The sequence below is a fragment of the Bactrocera oleae genome, chromosome 3, assembly GCF_042242935.1.
Source record: "Bactrocera oleae isolate idBacOlea1 chromosome 3, idBacOlea1, whole genome shotgun sequence".
In the NCBI taxonomy this organism is placed as follows: domain Eukaryota; kingdom Metazoa; phylum Arthropoda; class Insecta; order Diptera; family Tephritidae; genus Bactrocera; species Bactrocera oleae.
Window position 1 is genome coordinate 83644196 of NC_091537.1, and position 23274 is coordinate 83667469.

General features: G+C 35.0%; 1 protein-coding gene across 1 annotated transcript; it reads left to right on the forward strand.

Annotated features, from left to right (window-relative positions):
* Nucleotides 1–4753: 4753 nt before the first annotated feature.
* Nucleotides 4754–21915, forward strand: LOC106627104 (zinc finger protein 177). Its single transcript, XM_014247104.3, has 7 exons — nt 4754–5127; nt 16981–17263; nt 17334–17636; nt 17944–18113; nt 19914–20079; nt 20734–20817; nt 21164–21915. Exons 1-7 carry the CDS (start codon nt 4942–4944, stop codon nt 21349–21351), a joined length of 1380 nt encoding a protein of 459 aa, XP_014102579.1. The 5' UTR covers nt 4754–4941; the 3' UTR covers nt 21352–21915.
* Nucleotides 21916–23274: the final 1359 nt, after the last annotated feature.

The following is a 23274-nucleotide window of genomic DNA, read 5'->3' on the forward strand; positions in this document are numbered from 1 at the left end:
ACTGTATGTATATACATACAAGTATGTAAACACAAACATACATACGCGCTGTGAAATACGATACACTTAGCAGCAAAGATTCCGGAGTGTTCATTTAAGAAGATTTTTTTAAGAATCTTTTAGCTAAGGTAAATGCTATTGGGTGTAGATGCGTGTGTGTGTTTGTACTGTATGAGTAACGACGAAGGGTCGTGAATTGAAATGAGTAAATAGCAAATCATCTTTGCGAAAAGTATAAACAAAAAAGTTTAACGGCACGTTTGTCTGATTAACATTGCTAATATTATGTAAGGTAAAATGGAAGAAGTGAATGAACTTACCAGCATTCTTCTTCATTGGCTTGAATTTTTTCATGACTTTTTAAGCATCAGCAACCAAATTAGTTTCCACTTGGTCTGTCTAAAGAATGCAACTCTGATTTAAAACTATTTTACATAACCTCTAATATTTATTTAAATTGAGATCTCAGATGGAAATAATAAGCTGCATAGCTCTTGAGTATATTGAATAAGAGTTTTTCTAGGAAGAGATCAATCAATAAATCAGTGCTGAGAGTTGTGATTAGTCTGCATAGAGCCTTTTCATTCAGTATTCTGCATTCACTCTTCAAGAACAGCACAGCATCACAACAGCAGGCACGCTCCCGCTAAAAAAAATTTTCCTTCCGTGTAGCTAGCTTAACAAACTCGTCTGCATTATAGTTACAATCTTTATCTAGTTACATTAAAGCGCACCCTAACCAGCCCAAGTCTATTAAGCACATACTCAATTGCTGCTATGAACGAATGCGATAACTTTTACGACTAACAGGGTTGAAAGCTCCTTGACCTAACTTTCATCTCGAAGTAATATCTATCCAATATTTTCAAAGTAGTTGATAATTCCACGTTGTTCTCAAAATCTACTGGTTATAACCTTGTCCAACTGCCCGAATGTTTTGCTTTGGACGACTTTTATCGTCACAAATTGACGCAAAAACTCATTCTTAGTGATCTCACCAAAGGCCAACTTTGTTTCCGCCCATATTGTACTTTAGTAAGTAGAAACCCTGAAATTATAATTACACCTTTTGAAACTTTCAATTAACGCTCGAAAAAGCTACATTCTCTAAGAAGCTTGAACCCGTCCAAAGATACGCTTTTATTGGCAGCTGCGGTGCACTATGAACTATATCAACAATGACATTCAGAATCCAGAGTATTGCAGGGAAGTAGAGTAAATGGAAGGATTCAAACAGGAACATTCTGAAATCCTCTTCTTCTCCGAGTACACCTTAGAAAACTTGGACCATTGCATCTTACTTTTAGTGCCTAATCCTGGTGGCTTTTTGTCTGCTCACATACCGACGAAAGCTATGTGGATCGGGTGCACTCTGCCAAGCTTAGTTTGAGGCTGCCGTATGAGTGTAGTGTTTTTCAAGCAGAAGTGGCTGCCACTAAGGTAGCAGTGGACATACTGGTCCGAAGTGCAGCCTCTTTTAGGGAGGTGTGCATTCACTCCGACAGCTGAGCGACAATACTAGCGCTCGCTCACCGTTGTCCTCTTACGTTCTAATGCTGGCCGTATGAACACGAGTGCGCTGAGCAGATGTTGGTCAAAATTCAGCTCCTGTGCAACAGCGAGATCTTTATGGACTAGAGTAGAACGCAGGAGATCCACTGAACCACTTACTTTTAGCAAAGTTCATCTTGCCGCAATTGTTTGATTTCTTACTGGATATTGTCCAATAGGCATTCAGGCGGTAAGGCTTAAAATCTTGTCGGACGCACATTGTCTAGGTTGTATGAAGGAAACCTCCAGGTACTTTCACCTACATTGCCTAGCTTTTGCAAGACTGAGATCTGCCTGGATCAATCCGCCTCCAATTACTTTTAAAAATATAGTATTAGCTTAAATAATTTAAATCTTCATATTACTCTTTCTTTGTAAGAGTATATACTGTATAATTTTTTGCGTGGTGATCTACTTTATCTTTTTGCATACTCATGCATTATCTCTTCTAAAATAAAACATCGTTAAAACTCAAAAAAACTAGGAAAATTGGTGTGTTGTTACTTTGACAGTGTTCTTGTAAGAATTGCAAACAAAAAACCAACCAAAAAGTTAAAAAACCTTAACTGCTGTAAGGAGTCGCTATAGTGACGTAAGAAAAATTATTTAAATCCAATAACAAACTATTTTCAAAGTTAATAACTACTAGCCAATAGAGTTCACATTTTTCAAGTATGTTTTCTTTGAAATCTAAATTCATAAAATAATCCTCGTATAATAGCAAAGAGATATTGATAGAAGATCACGAGGTGAGTACTTTTCTCGTGACGTCACTTTAGCAATGAGCTAAAAGAAGAAGCGGATAAAATAATTAACGGTATCTCAAACAAAAAAAAAAGCTAATAATGGAATAATTTTTGACAATCTACGCTAGAACGACTAAAAATAATAAGAATACAAAAAAAATATATTTTAAAGTCAATATATATCAATCTGATTTCACTTTTTTTGAAAGGACACGTTTATTGAACGTCCAACTCGCACTCTTCAAAGCCTACCCTTTTTAAACTCGATTTTCATTATTCATACCACGTCTTAGTAACGTTTTTTGGTGTTATTTAGGTATTAAGATAAAAATTATATTTATATGTATGGCATATGGTGTAGGGATATACAATATAATATATATAAAATATATACTCGTAGATCCAAAACAAACACAACTATTTTAGATATGGCCTCAAATATAAAAATATGTCTTTTAAACCATGTACAAATTCGAATTCTTCAAACCGTTATTTAAATACATACACATATAAGAAAGTATATAAAAGTAACAATAACAAAAATGTTACTAATTGCATAAAAATGGAGTACCAGTCTTTGTGCGTTTCAATTACTTGTAAAAAGGAAATAAAAGATCTCACCAAGTTTTTCGCCAGAACACATCACTTCCTCAAGAAAAAGGGCGGAGTTTAAGAAAGAGACGCAATACACATGCATATGGGCGACTATAAACAATTTCGTATTATTCTTAACTCAGAAATGTGTCGATGCCTCTGTGTATGTATGTATGTCCGGATGTAAGCACTATATAGCGGCAAAGCCGCTCATAACATCTCCCGAACGCTGCTGCCAGCTTCGAGCAACGGCATTGAGTATTCTAAGTGCTCTCCCAGAATTTGGAGCCGTTCAAACGGAAATTATGAATGGGATGTTGTAGTACGAGCATTCTTGGCAACCGACGTTCACGGCCAAAACCGCAATAACTAGGCGCGCACACACACACACACACAAATGCACACAAGCTTAAGAGTTTTTCATTTCATTTCATCTTGACTCGTCTTACTGCTTTCGACTCAATTGCTGTAACTCAAGAGAGCAGGAAAAATGGTCAAGCACCAGTGTCGCTATGTATGTTTGTGTATGTGTGCTTATAAACGGATATATGCATAATACCAACATTACTACGTGTGGGCTTCCTATTTCATTCAAAAAGTTGCTCAGCCAAACACTTAACGTCTTCCAAGACGTACGAAACAGTAACAGAAAACCAACAAAAACAACAAAAAGCAACAAACGAGCCAAACAAGGCAACAGGTGACGGCAATGCGGCAATACGTCGAGCGCGCTGCTTTCTTAAGCCGCTTTACAATTGTCTGGGCAAAAAGTCAAGCGCGCTGCCTGGCTACCTGTGCTCCGGCGCATGTTTATCTGTATGTATGTATGGATGTATGTGGAGTAGCGCACACTCAAGTACGTACTACGCTCGCTCCATATGATGGTGGCTGCCTACAGCCAAACATACATACAGACATATAGGCGAGTATATACAGATGCCTGCTTGTATGTTTGTGCGTATGTGGCGCGAGTATTTGCCGCACACTGCTCGCCTGCATATACGCGTGTGTGTGAGTTTGTATGTATGTATGTATGTATGTACGATCAATCGATTAAATTAACGTTGTGTAATGTTGATCTTGTTTTTGGTAACGTATTGGAGCATTGAGCTAAATAAGCTTAGCTGAGTAGCTCTTAATTTTCGGTCTTGCATTTAGTGCGGCCTGTATCAGGTGTGTACGCTGCTATGTATTTCATTCCGAAGGTCATGGCTGGTGCGGACAATCCTGATCGGACAGTATTAGTTTAGTGTTGAAGGAAAAGGGTCCTACTACTACACCACAACTACTACTACTACAACTTGTACGTTGTTGTTTCGATTGTTTAAAGTATAAATCGCGTACGCGCTAACGCAAACTCGTTCAATACTGTTTATTGGAAAATATAAAAATATAAAAACGAATTATTAGCGTGTCGGCTTTTTGATATAACGTTTTAGAACAATTATTAAGTTAGAAAAACAAAAAATAAAATCTTGATAATAAACTATAAACGCAAAAACTGATTTTTATACATACAATAAACAATTTGTTTTGATTGATAAAAAATTTTTTGAATAAATCTATTTAAACACAGACAGAAACAAAAACAAACACGCACTAATGGCGTAAAAAAACAATTTTCAGTTCAAAAATGTATGTAGGGACTTAACAATATTCTTAATAAAAGTAATTTTTATTATAATATTTGTAAAAAAATATACCAAAAATAAAAAAACGAATAGTTTTGTGATTACTAAAACAAAAAACTTACCTATTAAACAAAAAATAATAAAATTAAAATAAAAAAACAATAATAGTAAAAATAAAATTATTAAACAAAAATTAATAAAATAGATACATAAAATAATAATTTAAAAAATAAAAAGTTAAAGGAAAAATACTAAAATATAAGTATAATCAAAAAATTTAAAAATAAAATAAAATAATTTTACAAATAAACAACAAGTAATATTAAATATATGAGTATTAAAAATAAAAAACAAACAAGAAATAATTTTAAAAATTTGTAATTAAAAAAATTAGTAAATCAAAAACAAATCAAGTAACGATGGAAACGTGTGTTTTAATACCAAAAGAGCTGTCGCTTGCCGCCACAACAATAACGGCAAATCACGATACCGAAATCACAGTGTGGACAACATCATATATCGAGCAAGGCACAATTTTTTATCCCTTTCAAGGAACGATACGTTGGGACAAACTGGACGCATTTCAATATCTTGATGAAAATGATGTAAGTACAACAACAACACATGCAAATGTATGTATATTTCAAGCTATAATGCAAATAAACACCTAAATACATACATACATAAACCTCTGCAATCCTAATTAGTATGAAATTGCTAAGAATATAGTTTGAAATTAAATTGAAAATTATTAAAATGAAATTAAAAACGTGAAATCGTTTTAGTCACAAGCGACGGGGTTTCGTATTACTTAAATGCAAGCGGTTACGGAAGTTGTTAGTTGCACATACAAACATACATACACATATGTATATGCAAACAGTAGAAGATAAAAATGATATTTTTATATACGTACATACAAGGGTTTGCTTAGATTTTGGGAAGTGGCGTTTTTATTAAAAATTAATAACAAGTTTAAAAGGTTAACAATAAATAAGATAATAATAAGAAGTAGAAGAAATACAAAATGAAATAATTTTAAAATACACCCGTTTTCAAGCGAGTGGCAAACGAACGCTCAATGCGTATAAAATTTCATTTATGGTATTTGACAATAATGATAACTACTCAGCTGTCAAACATATGCTACAACTTATTTGTTGTTGGTGTTTTGAAAGAATTGAGGAAAATAAAATTTTAATTACCTAAAATAGCTAATATTTTATTTTATTTAAGAATTGTGAAACTAATTTTTTGTTAAGGCTTTAATAGATGCTGAGATTAAGAATTTAAGGTTAAAAGGTTGAAATAAATCTGCGTGAATCAAGCAAAGACTAATCGTACTACAAATAAACCCTGCGTTTAGCATCGATCCATTCTCACCATATACGCATGTAAGATATATAAACAGAACTTAATTAACATAGAAGAATATTATGTTACCAGTTGAAAAGAATTCATATTTGATTATTTTTACAGCAATAATATTTATTCCTAATTAGGCTCAATTATTTTTGTTTGAGATTCATAGAGGTTGTTCCAGAGTGGAACTCTCAAACTAACCTAAGTTCGTATGAAACTAAGATTTATCGTAACATTTAGACTGATTTGGAGCAGCTAAGATTTGTAATTTTGCTTCAAAACTTGTTTTCCTATTCCTTTATAGGTTAGTTAGGAGTTTCAAAACGCATTGATAAAATATGAGAGTTACAGTTGAACTATCCTCTAACAAATTACAGTAAAAGTGAGCTTCTTGAACTGAATTGGTGAAAATAACAAAGCACGTTAGAAGTTAGAGAAGTTAAGGACGTTTTTAAAAGTACCGAGATTATATAATTCGAATGATCGTGATTTTGAAGATTATCATAATATTATTATTATGTTGTGTTTTTAAAACTGTTTAAAACAAATTTTGCAATATTTGAAAAGGAACATCTCAGTAATTTTTGCTCCAATCGTGTTTACATACTCTGATTTGGTATAATATAACTTATAATATTTGTAATAAAAGTGCATGTAACGATTATCTGGTACATATACTTTTATAGTATAGTAAGTGCAGTATGTCAAAAAATCTTGTCTACCAAAATTTATCTTATGGGCATTTTGATCTCTTCTTGAACAGAATTTTTGCTGTGAATTTACTGTACTTGACTTTTACTTTTGCGACAGACTGTGGTGTATATAGGTAGTTGAATATGGGTTACCCAAGCTCAAGAAAACTGCCAGGAGAAATAACGACATATATTCTATAAAGGATCGGTTAGTCTATAAAGCATACTTATCATGAATGACCAACGGTACGAACTGAGTCGTTTAAGTCAGTCTCTCTAACTGCATATACGCGAACTACTCCTTCAGTTTTGAATATATCATTCAGAAATTTTGCATCCATCCTTTTCTATACTATAGGGCATAGTTGCCATACAAACGTTCCGATCAAAATACAGTCCTTGTATGAAACACTTTTTTATTAAACGATATATCTTCTCGAAATCTGTGCCAAATTGTTTAAGGCAACGGTATAATCTCCAAAAATATTTTATAGATCGGACCCTTATAGCATATAGCTGCTGTAAATTGTTCGTTCGAAATCAAGTCCTACACGAAATTTCGATTGGATTATTGCCCAAAACAGTGCTACAAATTCCGAACATCATATGTAGATCGCACCACTATATAATATAGCTGCCATATAAAGTGACAGATCAATATCAAAATGAAGATCTTTTTGTACCCCTTGATAGTATAAGAAATACATATGGGTATTATGGCTTAGGTGCAGCTGAAGTCAGTGATTTTTCTAGTTTTTTTTTGTAAATTTGTTTTTGACATGAAACATTTTTATTATTGTATGTTTTTAGCTAGTATTTAATTTTTTATCCGCCTTTTATATTAACCTTCGTTATTATCTAACAAAATCTAAGTAATTTCCTTATCGCATTTTCAATAAAATAATAATAATAAATTAAAATAAAATCAGAATTAAAAAAATATTAATAAAATAATATATTTGATATTTATTTTAATTAGTATTTAACTGAGGTCATACTTATTTTCACCACGTTATCTGATAACTGTTATTTGCATTCATTTATTCATATTGCATTGTAAAATCTAATATTAAATAAAATTAAAAAGAATTATGTGCGAAAAATCAATTATTAATAAACACACAAAGACTTTACAACTATGCAAAACATATTTACATTAACTGCATATACATACAAACATATAAATGGAAAATTCACATAATTAGCTGCAAACAAATTCATACAAATACCCATAAATACGAACGCATGCAACAATTTTAACGCTTTACGTATATTTGTTGTTGTAGTTTTGTACCTGTTGAAAGTCGACAATTTGGAATTATACAGAGGGGTTCTAAATACGCTCTAACCCGCATACCGCCCGCATAGAAACACACCTTCACCCAGTGGATGGGCAGTAATTCATTAAGTGTCTGTGGGAAAATTCCCACGCTTCCCGATTAAACGGGATGGCTGTCAACTCTGTGTATATGTGTATGTCTGTATGTGTGTATGTGTTTTGTGTCTTTATGTGGCGTAGCATGCAATTCCGTCAAATGAGCATAATTGTCTTAAGCAGAGCGTCTTGAGAAAAGTCTAAATATAACGTCTTTTCTTTTCACGCTTGGTAAGCACCAGCAACGACGTTATTGCGAAGACGTTTGTACGTGTGTATGAATATGTGCTTGTAAATAACTATTAACTATGGGTAGTTGTACCCACACATACAATTTATGCGTTTTTACTTTAATATTTGTACTTCCCGACCGCTATGCCGTGCATATATGTACATATGTGTGTATGTATCTGTGTGTGAATGTTGCAAACATTACGTGGGGTAATTTAACATCAAAATTCAACTATTAACCCACCCTTCCCGTTTTCCGTGTGCAACAAGTGTAAAAGTAGCGTTTTGAACAATAGCTTTTTAGCATTAAGAAAACATGGGAACTTCTTTAAGAATGTCTTCACGACGACGTCTTTCCGCCGTTATGGGAGAATGACCACGATTGAGAACCTTTTCTTAGACCACATATGTAAGTGATGGCAGTGGTGGTGAACATACATACTTACCCACATGCTTGGACCGCCGACCTAAGTGACTCCTGTTGACGCCTTACCGCAAAATCGTCAAAATTAATTCAACTAGTTATCAAAAGACGAGCGATCTAAAGAAATAAAAACACACCCTCTAGAAAGATGCGTGGGAATTCGATGAACATCAACAATTTATGCGCATTGATCTATTTTACATATATAGACACATACAAACACATTTACATCAATATATTGTATTAACTGCCGTTAAGAGGTAAGGTCTGTCAAGGTTTTCCAGCAATATCCAAATTTTGTTCGGCATGAAGTTCATTTGTACTAAAAATCTTACACAATTGTGATGACAGAGAAAACAATTTTTTCCCAGTCCAATTTGCTGTAGTGTGGCCAGCTTCAGCACATACAATCTTAAATAAGCAAGCTTTTCTCAAAATTGCATTTTTCAAATTATACAATGAGGGTACTCGGATGGTACTCCGCTTTTAACTGTAGCTTCACAGTAAGATTATCTAGTAAAGCGATGTCCATCTGCCAGCCAGTCTGCATATACGCTAACTAGTTTCTCAGTTCTTAAGATATCGTTCTGAAATTTTTCTGACCTCCTATTCTCTCCAAGAAGCTGCTCATTTGTCAGAACCACCGATATTGGACCACTAAATCATATAGCTGCCATACAAGCTGAACGATCACAATTAAATCATTGTATGGACAACTTTTTTATTGGCGAGATTTTTGGCATTAATTATTATCCAAGGCAACGCTACAATCTTCAAATATCGTTCTTAGATCGGACCACTATAGTATATAGCTGTCATACAAACTGGCCAAACAAAATCAAGTTCTAGTATAAAAAGCTTTCTTTTGACATAACGCAATTCCACATGGATTATTGTCGAAGACAAGGCCACACTCTCCGAATAAATTCATTAGTTCAAACCACTATAGCATATAGCTGTCATACATGTGTAAACTTATCGATCAAAATCAAGACAAATATCTTTTTGAACCTTTTTATGCTATAACTGTGAACCTGATGAGGGTATTATAGCTTCGGTGCAACCGAAGTTAACGCATTTCTTGTTTGTTTCCCGATTCTCTACCTCGTCCGCCAAGGCTTTAAAAAGGTGACTCCGAAGATTGGCATAGTAGCCACTCTGAAAATGTTGAAATACACTTTTTTATAATACAAAAAAGCCTTAAAGAGCGAAACTCGACTGTAGACCTTACCGCTTAAGAAAAGTTACCTCAAAATTGCATCCTTCTTGTCACCTCCACCAATTAGCTGTACCAATTACCTCAAACAATTATAAACAAACTTACGTACACATGCAAGCATATTGACACGCTCTAAATAAGTCTGGTGCACACTTGTTGCATTGCTGTCAAAAATCTTCATCCATTTTCAATCAGTGAAAGTGTGATTTTCCGCACACTTGTACTGGTTTAGAGTCGCTACGCAAGTGCTGTCAATACTGCTGCAACAACAAACACAACAACTATTACGCATATAACATACTATCGATATGCGGTTACTACATTTATGGCAAAAACAGGCATTAGTTTTAGTCATTGGCGTTTGTTAAGTTCAATGTCCGTGACGCTATCAGACGATTGCACAATACACAATCGATCATAATATCAATCACATAACACATTGGCTGATGACGATGCTGATTAATACTTCTGCAAATATGTGCAATGTCAAAGACGTAACGCATTTGTGAATTGTTGTTATTTAATATGCCTGCGAGTCAATGTTGTGACGTTGTGATGACAGAACAAAAGCAAATCCCACAAGTTTAATGTTAAATCCCACATATTTATTGCACAGCTGACCACGGCTGGGCAGTTGAATGGGAATTGATAAGATGATGATGAGAATTAAGGGCATCCAATCGTGGGATAAAGGTTTTAGATTTCATTGAGAAGTTATGCAGTGTTGCAATTTACAATGCATATAAGGATATATGTATAGTTGAAATTCATTCATGACTCATAAAGAGGAAGACATAGGAGAGATTATTAGTTCGACTCTTAGTGAATCTTCGTATTATCGATTGATGCAATAATCGTATAAGCAGTTTTGATTTAGCCTACCTTAACAAAATAGTTGTTTCAACGTTTCCGAAATTCTAACCTAGAACACCAGAGCCCTCTTCATTTCATTTTTCCAAAGGAGATTAGCAAGTCCCTTCCTTTGATGACATTAACCGGTATCCGGTTGCAATTCTCTCCAAATGGTACTTTCATAGAGTAGCGAATCCATTTTAATGAATTGTCTCGACATCAAAAGACTCACATATCTCTCGATTTCACCTTTTACAACATTCCATTTGTTAATATTTTTGACGGATACTCAAATCTTTTACCGAATCGCTTTATTCAATATCCTAAGAGCTACAGCATGTTATCCACATCTACATTCTATATAATACTCAATTCGCTTATACAGTATTACCGGCTGAACATCTTTGTTTGGCACGAGCTTTAAGGCACAACGGATACTGCTTTTAAGATATAGAAAAGTTAACCAAATTGTCTGATACTTCAAACTTCAAACTCAAACATGTGATTTTGAAACCTTTCTTGATATGGTCGTAAACGATAAATGTATTCCGTATTCATCTTTAAAAGATTTTTTTCATAGTTTCTGCAGATCTGACTCTCGGAAATCTTGTCCCTCCTTTGTTAGCGGCACAAGCCAACAGTTCTATCTGTAACAGACTAGTAACACACTAAGTAACGTTTATTAGGCTTGATCCTGTAAGTAGCACTCAGCCAAAAATAGCCAAATAAAGTAAGGTTAGTTTACCAATTCATATAAACCAGCCTTCTAAGTAAAATTTTACGTTTAGGGCGTTTTTTTTTTCAATGAGGCAATATTTTTTTCGGAGTTGGTCTGTTTGACATTTTGCCATTTTATAATGAACAGACTTATGCTGGAACAGCGTTTGCAAATCGTGCAAATTTATTACCAAAATAATGGTTGGGTTCGCGTGCGTCGAGCGCAGCGTCCAATGTTCGGTTGAAATGATTGCCCAGCAGACTCGGTAATTCGGGCAACCTTGGATTGTTTTCGCACTACGTTTACTCTAATGGATAATAGGAATCCTCAAAGATGCCGTACAGAGTGCACCGAAGACGCTATTGCTGCTGTGACGCAGAGTATCGAAGAAGAAACGAATGAGTCCATCTGCCATCGCACGCAACCATTGGAGCTGTGCTCATCCATTTTCTGATAGTTTTTGCGGAAAAATTTTGATTTATGAGCTTACAAAATATTCTCTCAAAACCTCTTAAAAGAATTGAAGCCGAATGACTAACAAGCTTGTCGCACGTTCTGTGAATGGGCCCTAAACGAGATGGCCACCGATCCCAATTTTTACAAGAAAATTTTGTTCAACGATTAAGCTCACTTTTGGTTGAATGGGTACGTTAATAAAAAAAATTGGCACATTTAGAGTGATAATAACCCACAAGTCATCACTGAGATGTCGTTACATCCTCAAAAAACCAGGTGTGCTCTATGGGTAGAGGGAATCATTGGTCCATATTTCTTCACAAATTAAGCCGGCCATAATGTTACAGTCAATGGAGAATGCTATATATGACTATACATATATGCTGATTAATGGCAGTTTCATGCCTGAATTGGAGTAATGTGGACGACCTTTGGTTTCAGCAAGACGGCGCTACATGCCATACAGCCAACGAAATTATCAATTTATTGAAGGAAACTTTTGATTAGCCGCATTATCTCGCGTCATGGGCCTGTGGCGTGGTCTCAAAGAGGGGTTATGTGAAGTTGCTTGTCTACGCAGATAAGCCCGATACATTTGACGCCTGGGAAGAGAATGTTTGGCGCGTTACTACGGTCATACGCCCCAATTGCTACAAAAACGAATTTTATTTTTTCTTGAAAACCACATGTCTAAAAAGAACACCCTATATATACAGTCAACAATGTCATAGAAAGCGAAGAAAAGAGCTTGCTAACCACTTTTTTATGTGTGGAAAAATTACCTTAGGGAATATTTTTTGAGGGAAATTTTTTACTTAGGCAGTTAAAAATATTATTTTGACTCAGTTGCTTTGACTTGATACCCTGAAAGAAGTTCCTGCACCTACTTCATCGAACCAAGCTTACACTGCCTATCAATTGTTGTGGCACATAGAATTAGAAAACTCTACTCAATTACACCATTTCTGGTATGCCACTTAATAGTTCTGCATAATGGCAAAATAATCGTACGTGAAATGTAATCTTTATTATTTTTGGTTGTAGCACAAAGCTGCGCATGTTTGTTGCTTTATGAGTATCAGCGCCATTTTTGGTACAAATCCAGCTTTGAAATAAGTGTGCACGCAAACAAACATGCATACATATTTATTTACAAGTATTCACCCGTATTTAAAGCTATTTAAGTATATTTATTTGAATGTAGAGTCTTTACATTAATGACTAAAAATCAGTAGTTGATGTTTTCGAGTTCTTAATTTTTTTTCTGGCTTTTTTGTTGTACCTGCGCTTCCTGTCATTGTCAAAATCAGAAACAAAAGAGCCACCACAAGAGTCAACATTTAAATTGCATGACTATAACTTATGAGTTTATGCACGAAAGGTAAACAACGAGCACTTCTACGAAACATCAAAGAGATTCGACTTTGCTTCAGCTAAAAATGAGGCTGAACTTGAGCTAAGCCGAGCTGAGCTGAGCTCTGGTGAGCTGTGAAGAGCTGTGGTTCTGTAGCCGCTTGATGCTTATGTCGGTGCTATGCGCCAAGGTGCGATGATCTGTTGGTAGCAAATTCATATATATATATGTACAATATGTATGTGTGCATGTATAGCCAAAAGTTGATCTCACTTGCTGCGCATAAAAGACGAATAATATCAAAACGCGCTTAAATAATTTGAACTGTAATCAACTCATCATCAAGAACAGAACAACCGCACAAGGCAGCATCGCACAGCACAGCAGCCGGCTTCACGTCATTTCAATCATAACAACAGGCAACAGCAGCAAAGCAACAGCTGCAACAACAACAACAATAACAAAAACACCAATAACAGTAGCTTAGCGTAGAAATACCGTCAATCACGAAACCTATTCGTACATAAGTGTGGATAGCAACAAGAGGTTAACATGTATTTAAGTGACTACCGATGAAAAACTAACAACAAATCGACAAAAAATTAATAAGAAATTATGATGATGGTGAGTGCGAGAGAGGTGGGAGGGGGTAAAAGTGGAAAAATAAATTAGTGTTTGCATGCTTAGAGCAGAAGTTATCAAATGCTGGCCGCGGCTGCTTTCCCGAATGTCATATTGATTTGTTGTTGTTGTTGCATATCTTTTGTTGTAACAAGTTACCTTATGCGCTTTTTTGAAAATTTCCACTTGCCGTTGCGCATTTACTTATGCACTTGTGCGCATGATCTTTAGCACTTTCATGCTTAAGAAAATTAGTGTAATGCGGATTTCGTTTAAGTACTTGAGCTGCTGCAGCAGTGGGTAGGTTGACGTTGGAAAAACATGAAATGTTTATTGATTAATTTTTCTATGTAGTCGATGTGCACTCATAATTTCACTGAATTGCTTGCTTAAGCGAAGGTGTTTCAAACAATTTTTGCTTATAATCCTCGCAAGAAGCGCAATATTTCCCTTTTCTTTTGTACCCAAATACATTATTTATGGAATCCAGCGTCACAACCATAGGGTATTTCTGTTGTTCGTGACAGAGCAAATCTAAATAATATTTGGCCTGCTACAGAAAAACCATGAACAGTATGGATATATGGATTTTAAATACCATTTTAAGTAGACTACCCCTGTATAGTACTATAATAGCAGCGCAGGCTGTACCCACGACCGATACTATTATTATACTCTTGCAACATGATGATCAGAGTATAATAGTTTTGTTCACCTAACGGTTGTTTATATCACCTAAAACTAATCGGGATAGATATAGAGTTATGCATATACAAATGATCAGGTTGACGAGAGTACTTGGTACACATATTCCTTGACACCCAAGGGAGGGCGGAATCGGACCATTTCCACGCCCACAAAACGTCATTAAACGCCCACCCCCCATATAATGGTTATGTTGAAAACTATTAAAAGTACTGCAACTTACTGAATAAATGAGCCACAAGCATTAAATTTCACAACTAGGATGCTAGAAAAGGACTTTTTAGGATCTAGTGTAAAAATTTGACAAGGGGTGTGGTACCGCCCACCTTTAAGTGAAATCTATATCTCACTATTCGTCTCGTCCTATATCTCACTATTCGTCTCGACCGATTTGGTATGTGAGGTTACCTAAAAATTCCTATTAGACACTGCAAAAATGGGCGAAATCGGATGACAACCACGCCAAATTCCCATATAACCAACTTTTAAATTCCGTCTGATTCTTTCACTTTACAGTATACAAATCAAACATCAATAAAGTTAAATAAAATTGTCGAAATCGCACTATAACTTGTGCCGAAATTGGGTAAAAGAATGGCAACACTTTCCTTAGCCCTCATAACCCTAACATAAACATTTTCGAACTTTATACCGCATCTATCGGTCAATTTGTAAGAAATTTTAAAGAAATTCAGATTTTTCTAATAACATTCCTTAGTTTGATATAAATTTTAGTCAAAACCTGAAGGTGTTCATCCGCTTTTGTTCCTTGCAAGTTGCAAGAGTATGAAATGTTCGGTTTCACCCGAACTTAGCCCTTCTTTCCCTTCCCAGGCAATTAATCACGGAACTCTGAGGGCAATACAAAAATTGTCAGGATTCCATGAGTCCAACGACAACAAAGATATTACCAACTCCTCTTGCTCTTCACTAAAATTAATTTTATGTTAAGTTTCCCACTGCATCACTTCTTAGCAAATAAAGAAATAAAAACGGAGATATACAAACGCTCTCGGTTAATCTTTTGATCTATTTATTTTCAGTCAAAGGGGACATCTAGACGGACAGAGAGAAAAACCAGCTAAATATAGAATAAATTATAGAGTATACTGAGTTCAATCATAAAATTATTTATAGGTGTCCAAAAATTCCCAAAAGTCTTTAACTACAGCAGCAACAATTCTGAACATTATTTCCTAGCAGTCTTAAGCCGCCCCCGACTATGAAATGATAATGAATTAGCACGTTTCCATGATTCCAAATTTTTAGCACAAAATTAAGACATTACTTCGTCTACGATTTGAACCTATAACTTTACGCGTTACAAGCATGCAGACAACTCTATTTGTTAAGACAGCCTCTCCCCATATATTTTTTCAATATTTGATGACAACGATCACAGCATCAGAGGAGTCTGCTTTAGAGGCCTAGAGCATCTGCAGAGGAGTTTTGTAGTTTAGGTCTAACTAACCAGAGCGAACCCGGATTAATGTGCAGCTAGATTCATCTCAAAACCATTTATGAAATGTTTTATGCAAATCGAACAACAACAAGCGGTTCTTGAAGTATACGAAAAAAAGGTTATATGAAAGAAATGTGCATTTCTACGTGTTTATAAATCGAGTTCTGAAAACGAAGGCGTCTGGGTGCGACTATACTATAACCTGCAATGTCTTAGCTCTGTCGACGACTGCCGTTATAAAAAAAATAGCGAAGGAAACCTGATAAGTTTGTTTCTGTATTGAAGAAAATTGCACTAACTCATGGAGGTGATAGAAATTCTGGACCAGTCACAGATTAGCAACTAAACGAATAAAATAACAAAGCTGTAATTCGAAGTAATATTATATTTAAAAATAAATTGCACAAACATAAGTCGATAGTCGTAAAGTTGTTCTATATTGGATCTGACCATGGATGTACTGAAAAAATTCTGAATTAAGGAATGATTTAAAGTATTTAAAACCATTCCGGTTTCGGCAATCAAGAGGTTTAACATGAGTAAGTGATTGACCTTCTTCATCCGATCCTAGTTCCGGCGCTACCGGTATTGCCTCTATGCTGACAGAGTAGTAGGAGTTTCCTCTTCGCTGATGATAAGATTATGCCTGACTTTTCTCTCTTGCTTTGGTTGTTAGAGCCTCGTTCGTAGTGATCTAGGGGTACCGTGTGAAGGTGTGGTTGCCATTTAGGAGGAATAGTCGAAGTTTTTGCATCAATACCACCATTTGCCAATTTTAGATGCTAATTAAATGGTCTCCCATTTGCGAGAAACCTTTCGAGACTGTATGTTTTCCAGCCTCTTTATCAGAAGATTGCTTTTTTTCGTCAAGCAACTAAGAAGATATATTTTATAAATTCTCAAAAGTAAAGGATTACGAGAATAGTTTTTCAGCTACAAAACATTTTAAAAAAAAATTTACACTATCCGCTTTTCTTATATTTTTAGATCCGACATCGTTTCGGCTTGTACGACGAGATCTCCGATGCTTTTCATAAACCAGTGCGTAGCTGTAATTGGATACGCTTTTTGCGCGTCTCCAACGTATGTGATTCAAATGTAAATATGATTTGTACGAAAGTGAAAGGTGAACCCATATATGAGGCGATAAAACCGATAGCAGCGCATCAGGAACTTGTTGTATTCTACCTGCCCGAAAGACCCGAAGAAGTCTTATTCATGCGCATGCGAATATCTATGTATCGTCAAACGATGGATTCCATAATGAAAGGTACATAACTACTGACAGTTCGAGTGGCTACAAGATATATAATTATTATTGTTTTTTTGCTACTTGTTAGATTCGCCAATTGATCTTTCCGCCTCCCTGCTGCACCGCATCTCACTACCCGTCTCGCCGGTTTCGAGTAGTGAAGATGAACACAAGTCAATATCGAGTGATCTATCCGGTTCGGTGATATCATTAAATGAGCCCGTAAGTGATGTTATAAACTCAACAAACTGTGAAAAACTGATCCGCGATCAGCGAACGCCGCAACGCACACGAATCGGCCGAAGTGAACGCTGTTTGCTGCCTTGTGATGTTTGCGGGAAGGCATTCGATAGACCTAGTCTACTTAAGCGACACATGCGAACGCATACAGGTAGGCTGGCAGGCAGGCAGACGCGCCGCAGCGGTGCAGACGACTACAATTGCACCTGTTGCATTTCGTTAAAAAATAAAAACAACAAAAACAAAGAATGCATTCCTGGCGTGACTGTATGCGTGTGTGTGAGTGTTTGTGTGCGTGGAGATTTTGATAGTGTGAAGATGCTGTTTTTCTGTTTCGACAAAAAAAAAAAACTATCTTTTTTGTTATATTTGCTTTCAACGCGATATTATTTTGTGCCCGAAAAGTTATGATTTTAAATTCGATTTTTTTTTTTGCTTTTGCTTTGGTCCAATTGCAGGTGAGAAACCACATGTATGCATGGTTTGCGGGAAAGGCTTTAGCACGTCGAGCAGTTTAAATACGCATCGGCGAATACATTCGGGTGAAAAACCGCATGAATGTCAGGTGTGTGGCAAGCGGTTTACGGCCAGCTCCAACTTGTACTACCATCGAATGACACATATAAAGGTGAGTGTAGCCTTTATCAGTGCAATGTAAAATAGTCGGCAGGTGTATATTAACATATAGGGTGAGGCAATAGGATTTATGCAATTGCGTTAAGAGAAATTTAAAATAAAATTTAAAGAAAAAAATAGTTGCAGGCTTCAATCGTGGAAATTCGGTTACTATAAGTCATCATATCATAGATATATATGTTGCTAAGTAAATCTGCGGTGGGAACGAAATCAAGCTCCAGAGTATATTTTTGGTTTAAAAACTCTTGATATCCTTTAAGCCATTATTGATTTATTGATATCAAATACACAGCACAAATAGGAGTGGAAGCTCAGGCAAATATATATATCTTATACCATAGGGATTGTTTTTATATCCTGAACAGAGTATATTAAGTTCGCCACGAAGCTTGTAACACGCAGATGGAAATGTCGGAGACCATATAAAGTATAAATGTATATAAACATATAAATATATAAATAAGCAGCGTGACGAGCTGAGCCCATTTAGCTATATCCTGTATGTATACGCAAACTAGTCGCTTATTTTTGAGATATCGTTCTGAAATTTCGCACACGTGCTAGTCTCCTCAAAAAGCTGCTTATTTGTCAGAACCGCCAATATTGGACCACTATAGGATATAGCTGGCTTACAAACTGACCGATCAAAATCAAGTCTTGTACTTTTTTATTTGACAAGATATCTTAACGAATTATTTTCTAAGGCAATGCTACAACCTCCGAAAATATTATTCAGATAGAACCACTATAACATATAGCTGCATACAAACACTCTGGATCTGATATCCTGTGAATTTCGTCACTTATTAATTACAAGAATTAATGAGGTTAGGTTCTATTAGAAGCTTTCGAATAACCTCCAAAGCGTTCCATTCCTAAAAATATCTAGCTAAATATTTAACTTAGCTTACTATGATTACTAAAGATTTAAATCTGCATTAGATAGTTCCTTTGTGCCCTAGTTTTGCTCGGTAAGCTATCGGTGTCCCCTAGCAGAGCTTAAACTGTTGTGAAAGCTTTTTGGACGACTGGACCTATTGACTAAAAATTTTCACACGACCTTCTTAGATATATTTTGTCAGATATTGATCGAAGTAATAAGAGTTTTGGTAATATTTTTGATTTTTAAGTCACATAAGTGTAAAAAGTAAAAAAACATAAAAAATATTTTTTCAGGAAGCCACCATTTTGTCAAATATCAAAATTAATTACACTTTTTTTGGTTTTCGGATTTGAGATAATTTTAAGCAAACAAATTTTGCTCAACGTCATACACCTTTTTTCGGCGGTCCTTCTAGAGATAAGTTAGGTGATCAAGCGTACTAAAATTTTTTTCAAAATGAATCAACGACTATTAAAGTACATTTATAGCTGTAAATATGCATTATTTTAATTTATTTATGAAATATAATACCTCTTAAAAAAAAAAGCATGATAAAACGCGTTTTTTAAGAGTTAATGTTTTTGCTGATACAACCTCTTAAGGGATCATTATGGACTATTTATAAATATACCTAGTTGTTGGGGGTTAATTTTACACTTTGAATTTTCACCGCTTATTTCTTGTCCACTTTCAACTAATGTAATATAATTTTGGAAATATCTGAGAGTTTTACAGTACTAAGCATAATCGGTAGAACCCATTTGAATTAGATATAACTGCTTTGTTAGTCAAAAAAATCGAGAGCGCATTGTTTTAGCATATTTGAAATGTGAACTCATTAGATTATGTATTTTTCGAAATAAATTTAAAATAATAACAATATGTAATTTTTTTTATACTTTTTTACAGGAAAAGCCGCATAAGTGCAATTTATGCTCCAAATCCTTTCCAACACCCGGCGATCTAAAATCACACATGTATGTGCATAGTGGCTCGTGGCCATTTAAGTGTAACATTTGCTTCCGCGGTTTCTCGAAACAGACAAATCTCAAAAATCATCTTTTTCTGCATACAGGTTGGTACATTACACACTCACCTAACACTATACATAAGGAGTATGTATGTACATATATATGTTTGTATATGCATGAATAGCATACCTACAAGGTATTTGACGCAGTGTTTCAATAGCAGCAAGTTGTTGTTACATTTAATGGTTGAGTACTTATAAGTACACAATCAGCTTAAGATTTATTTCATAAGTAAATATGTACTTATATGTATATATATACCTAAGTATATATGTCTATGACATGCATAAATATGTGCAAATAAGCGTTGAGTAGTTATGTGGGTACTTTTTACTGATACAAACTGGTGAACCTGTATGCCCACACACCTACAATGACAGCGCGTTTGAGTGGCATAAGTCCAGTGAAATTAAAATTATTTCTATAAAATATATTGACAAATAATGATTGCGCAGCTGCAAACAATTATACATAGCATACTTACACATATATACACATACATTTTTTTGGAACTAGAAAATTGCGAAATTAGTTCAATTTCGAAAAAAGTTGTCATTGAAAAAATTGACATTAACCGTTATAGTTTTTTTTTTTGGTTGCGCAAAAACTAAGTAAAACTTTGCAAAATCAAAGTAAAAAATAAAAGACAAAAACCAGAAAAAGGCAAATCATAATAAATTTTTACATTGGCATTGCAGGCAACAAGCCCCATGGTTGTGAATTGTGCAACAAGAAGTTCGCATTAGCGTGCAATTTACGAGCTCATATGAAAACACATGAAGGTAAGTTGAACTACCACATTTTTTCATTATACCACATTGCACACACGCGCATACACACATATATATATATATGCATACAAACAGACAAACTTGCATGCATATACGCAGGCGCAAAGCAAGCCAAACATATATGTACATATATCCATATATAAATATGTATGCAGGCATGTCCATGCTGGCCACTATGACGTATGTATGCACACATATCTGCTGTTTATATATGCATACATATGTAGATGGATGTGTGCGTGTGTTTATGTGATTGCGGCGCACTTCTAGAGTAGTCGCACCAGCAACAGCAGTGGCAGCAGCAGCACACAGCATTAATTTCCATTCTTAACTTCAGGTGATCCACAAGATGAATGTGTTCGCTGCGGCAAGGTGTACGTTACACTAACGCAGGGAGTCTGCACAAGGTGCTCCGATTCGAACAATTCAACTGACACTGACAACAAGACTGGTTTTCAATCGGGGGGCGATACAACCACAGAAGATGAAACCTCAAATGGCACAACGGAATGTAGTGACAAGTAAAAAAAAAAAATGCAACAACAACAAAAACAATAAAGAACAACAACAACAACAAAAGCGATAACAACAACTACAACCACGTTGGACGTATAAAATCAAGAAAACGAAACAACGACAACAACAACAACATCAAAAGCAAAAATAAAACCGAAAAACGATAACGATAACAACATACATTCGGTGCATACAAACAAACGCACACGCACACAACAACAAAATAATGACTGCTGTAAATATATATAATATATATATGTATATATATAGTATATACATACAATTATAAATTTACCTACATATAAATATAAATACCTATACTATGCACATATTAAGCTATGCGGGGGGAGTTGTTGGCATATTTATACAAACAAATAGACATTCAAACATATATACATACATACTTAGTTATACAGCTAGTTATAAGCTCCCAAGTGTACATTATACTCCACTTAAATATAAGCTAGCCTTAAGGATATTTATATTTTTTAAGTGACAATACAAAGCCAGTATAGCACAAGCCAATAAAATAGATACTGACAATTGTTTTTTTGTCCAAGTACAATAACTGAATGCAAGTGTTTGATGTTACACCGCCGCTATACGTATACATATATGGATGTGTATGTGTGTAGTCGCCGCTGTTGCCACGCTCATTGGCGGCAAATTTGGTTTGTATGTGCACACGTATGCGAAATTTTTTGCTAGCACTCAGCCTTTCAGCACAATGACAGGTATGTACGTACAGCTTTGGGCGACTTATTGGAAGCGCTACAATTTTGAAATGAGCTCTCATGAGTGAGTGACAAATGTATACATGTTTAAAGAGTTGTAATCACTTCCGAATTTCAAAAAATCGAGTTTTTTATGCCCTGAACAGGGTTTATTAAATTTGCTACGAAGATTGTAAAACCCAGAAAGATACGTTGTAGCGCCTATAAGGTATATATATGATCAACATGACGAGCTGAGTCGATTTAGCCTGTCCGTTTTTCAGGTCCGTATATATATACGCAAACTAGTTTCTCAGTTTTAGAGATATTGGTCGAAAATTTTGCACACGTCCTTTTCCCCTCAAGTAAGTACTCGTTTGTTGGAATCGCCGATATCGAACCACTATAGGATATAGCTTTCATACGAAATGATCGATGAAATCTAAGTTTTTGTACAGAAAACTTTTGTATTTGACAAGGTATTTTCCAGAAATTTAGCATAGATTATTATTAAAGGTAGCGCTACTTTCTCTGATCAATTTGTTTAGATCGGACAAATATAGCATAGAGCTGCCTTATAAACTGACCGATCATACTCAAGTCCATATATTGAAAATTTTTTTATTTTACAAGATATCTTCTACAAATTTGGCATAGATTATTATTAAAGGCAGCGCTACAATCTTCGAAAAAATTGCAGATCTGACCACTGTAGCATATAGCTGTCATACAAACTGACCGATCAAAATCAAGATAAAGATCTTTTTATACTCTTTTATGATATAAAAGATGCACCTGTAAAGGGTATTATAGCTTTGGTGCAGCCGAAGATGACGTTTTTTTCCTTGTTTTATATATAATTCATACACATATATACGACTATATATATGTTGGAAAACATCAAAGATACTTTGGTCACCTAATTTTGTCAATATATTATACATACCGACTGAGATAAATATATGCTGTAAAACCAACTAGAATAACGAAAATAGTTTTATAAGTAACAAAGCCCCCTTTGTATGGGAAGTGCAGAACCGATTTCTTTTGTTTCAAATTAAGCAACTGGACACAGATTTCATCAATTTTTCTTACAAACTTACCGATATTTAAAGTATAAACTTATTCATAGGCACTTATTCAGTATATGATTTCTTGAAAAGCTTTAATCCTATTTTGACAAAATTTAGATTTGACACATTTTAAGCGTTTAGGGGTC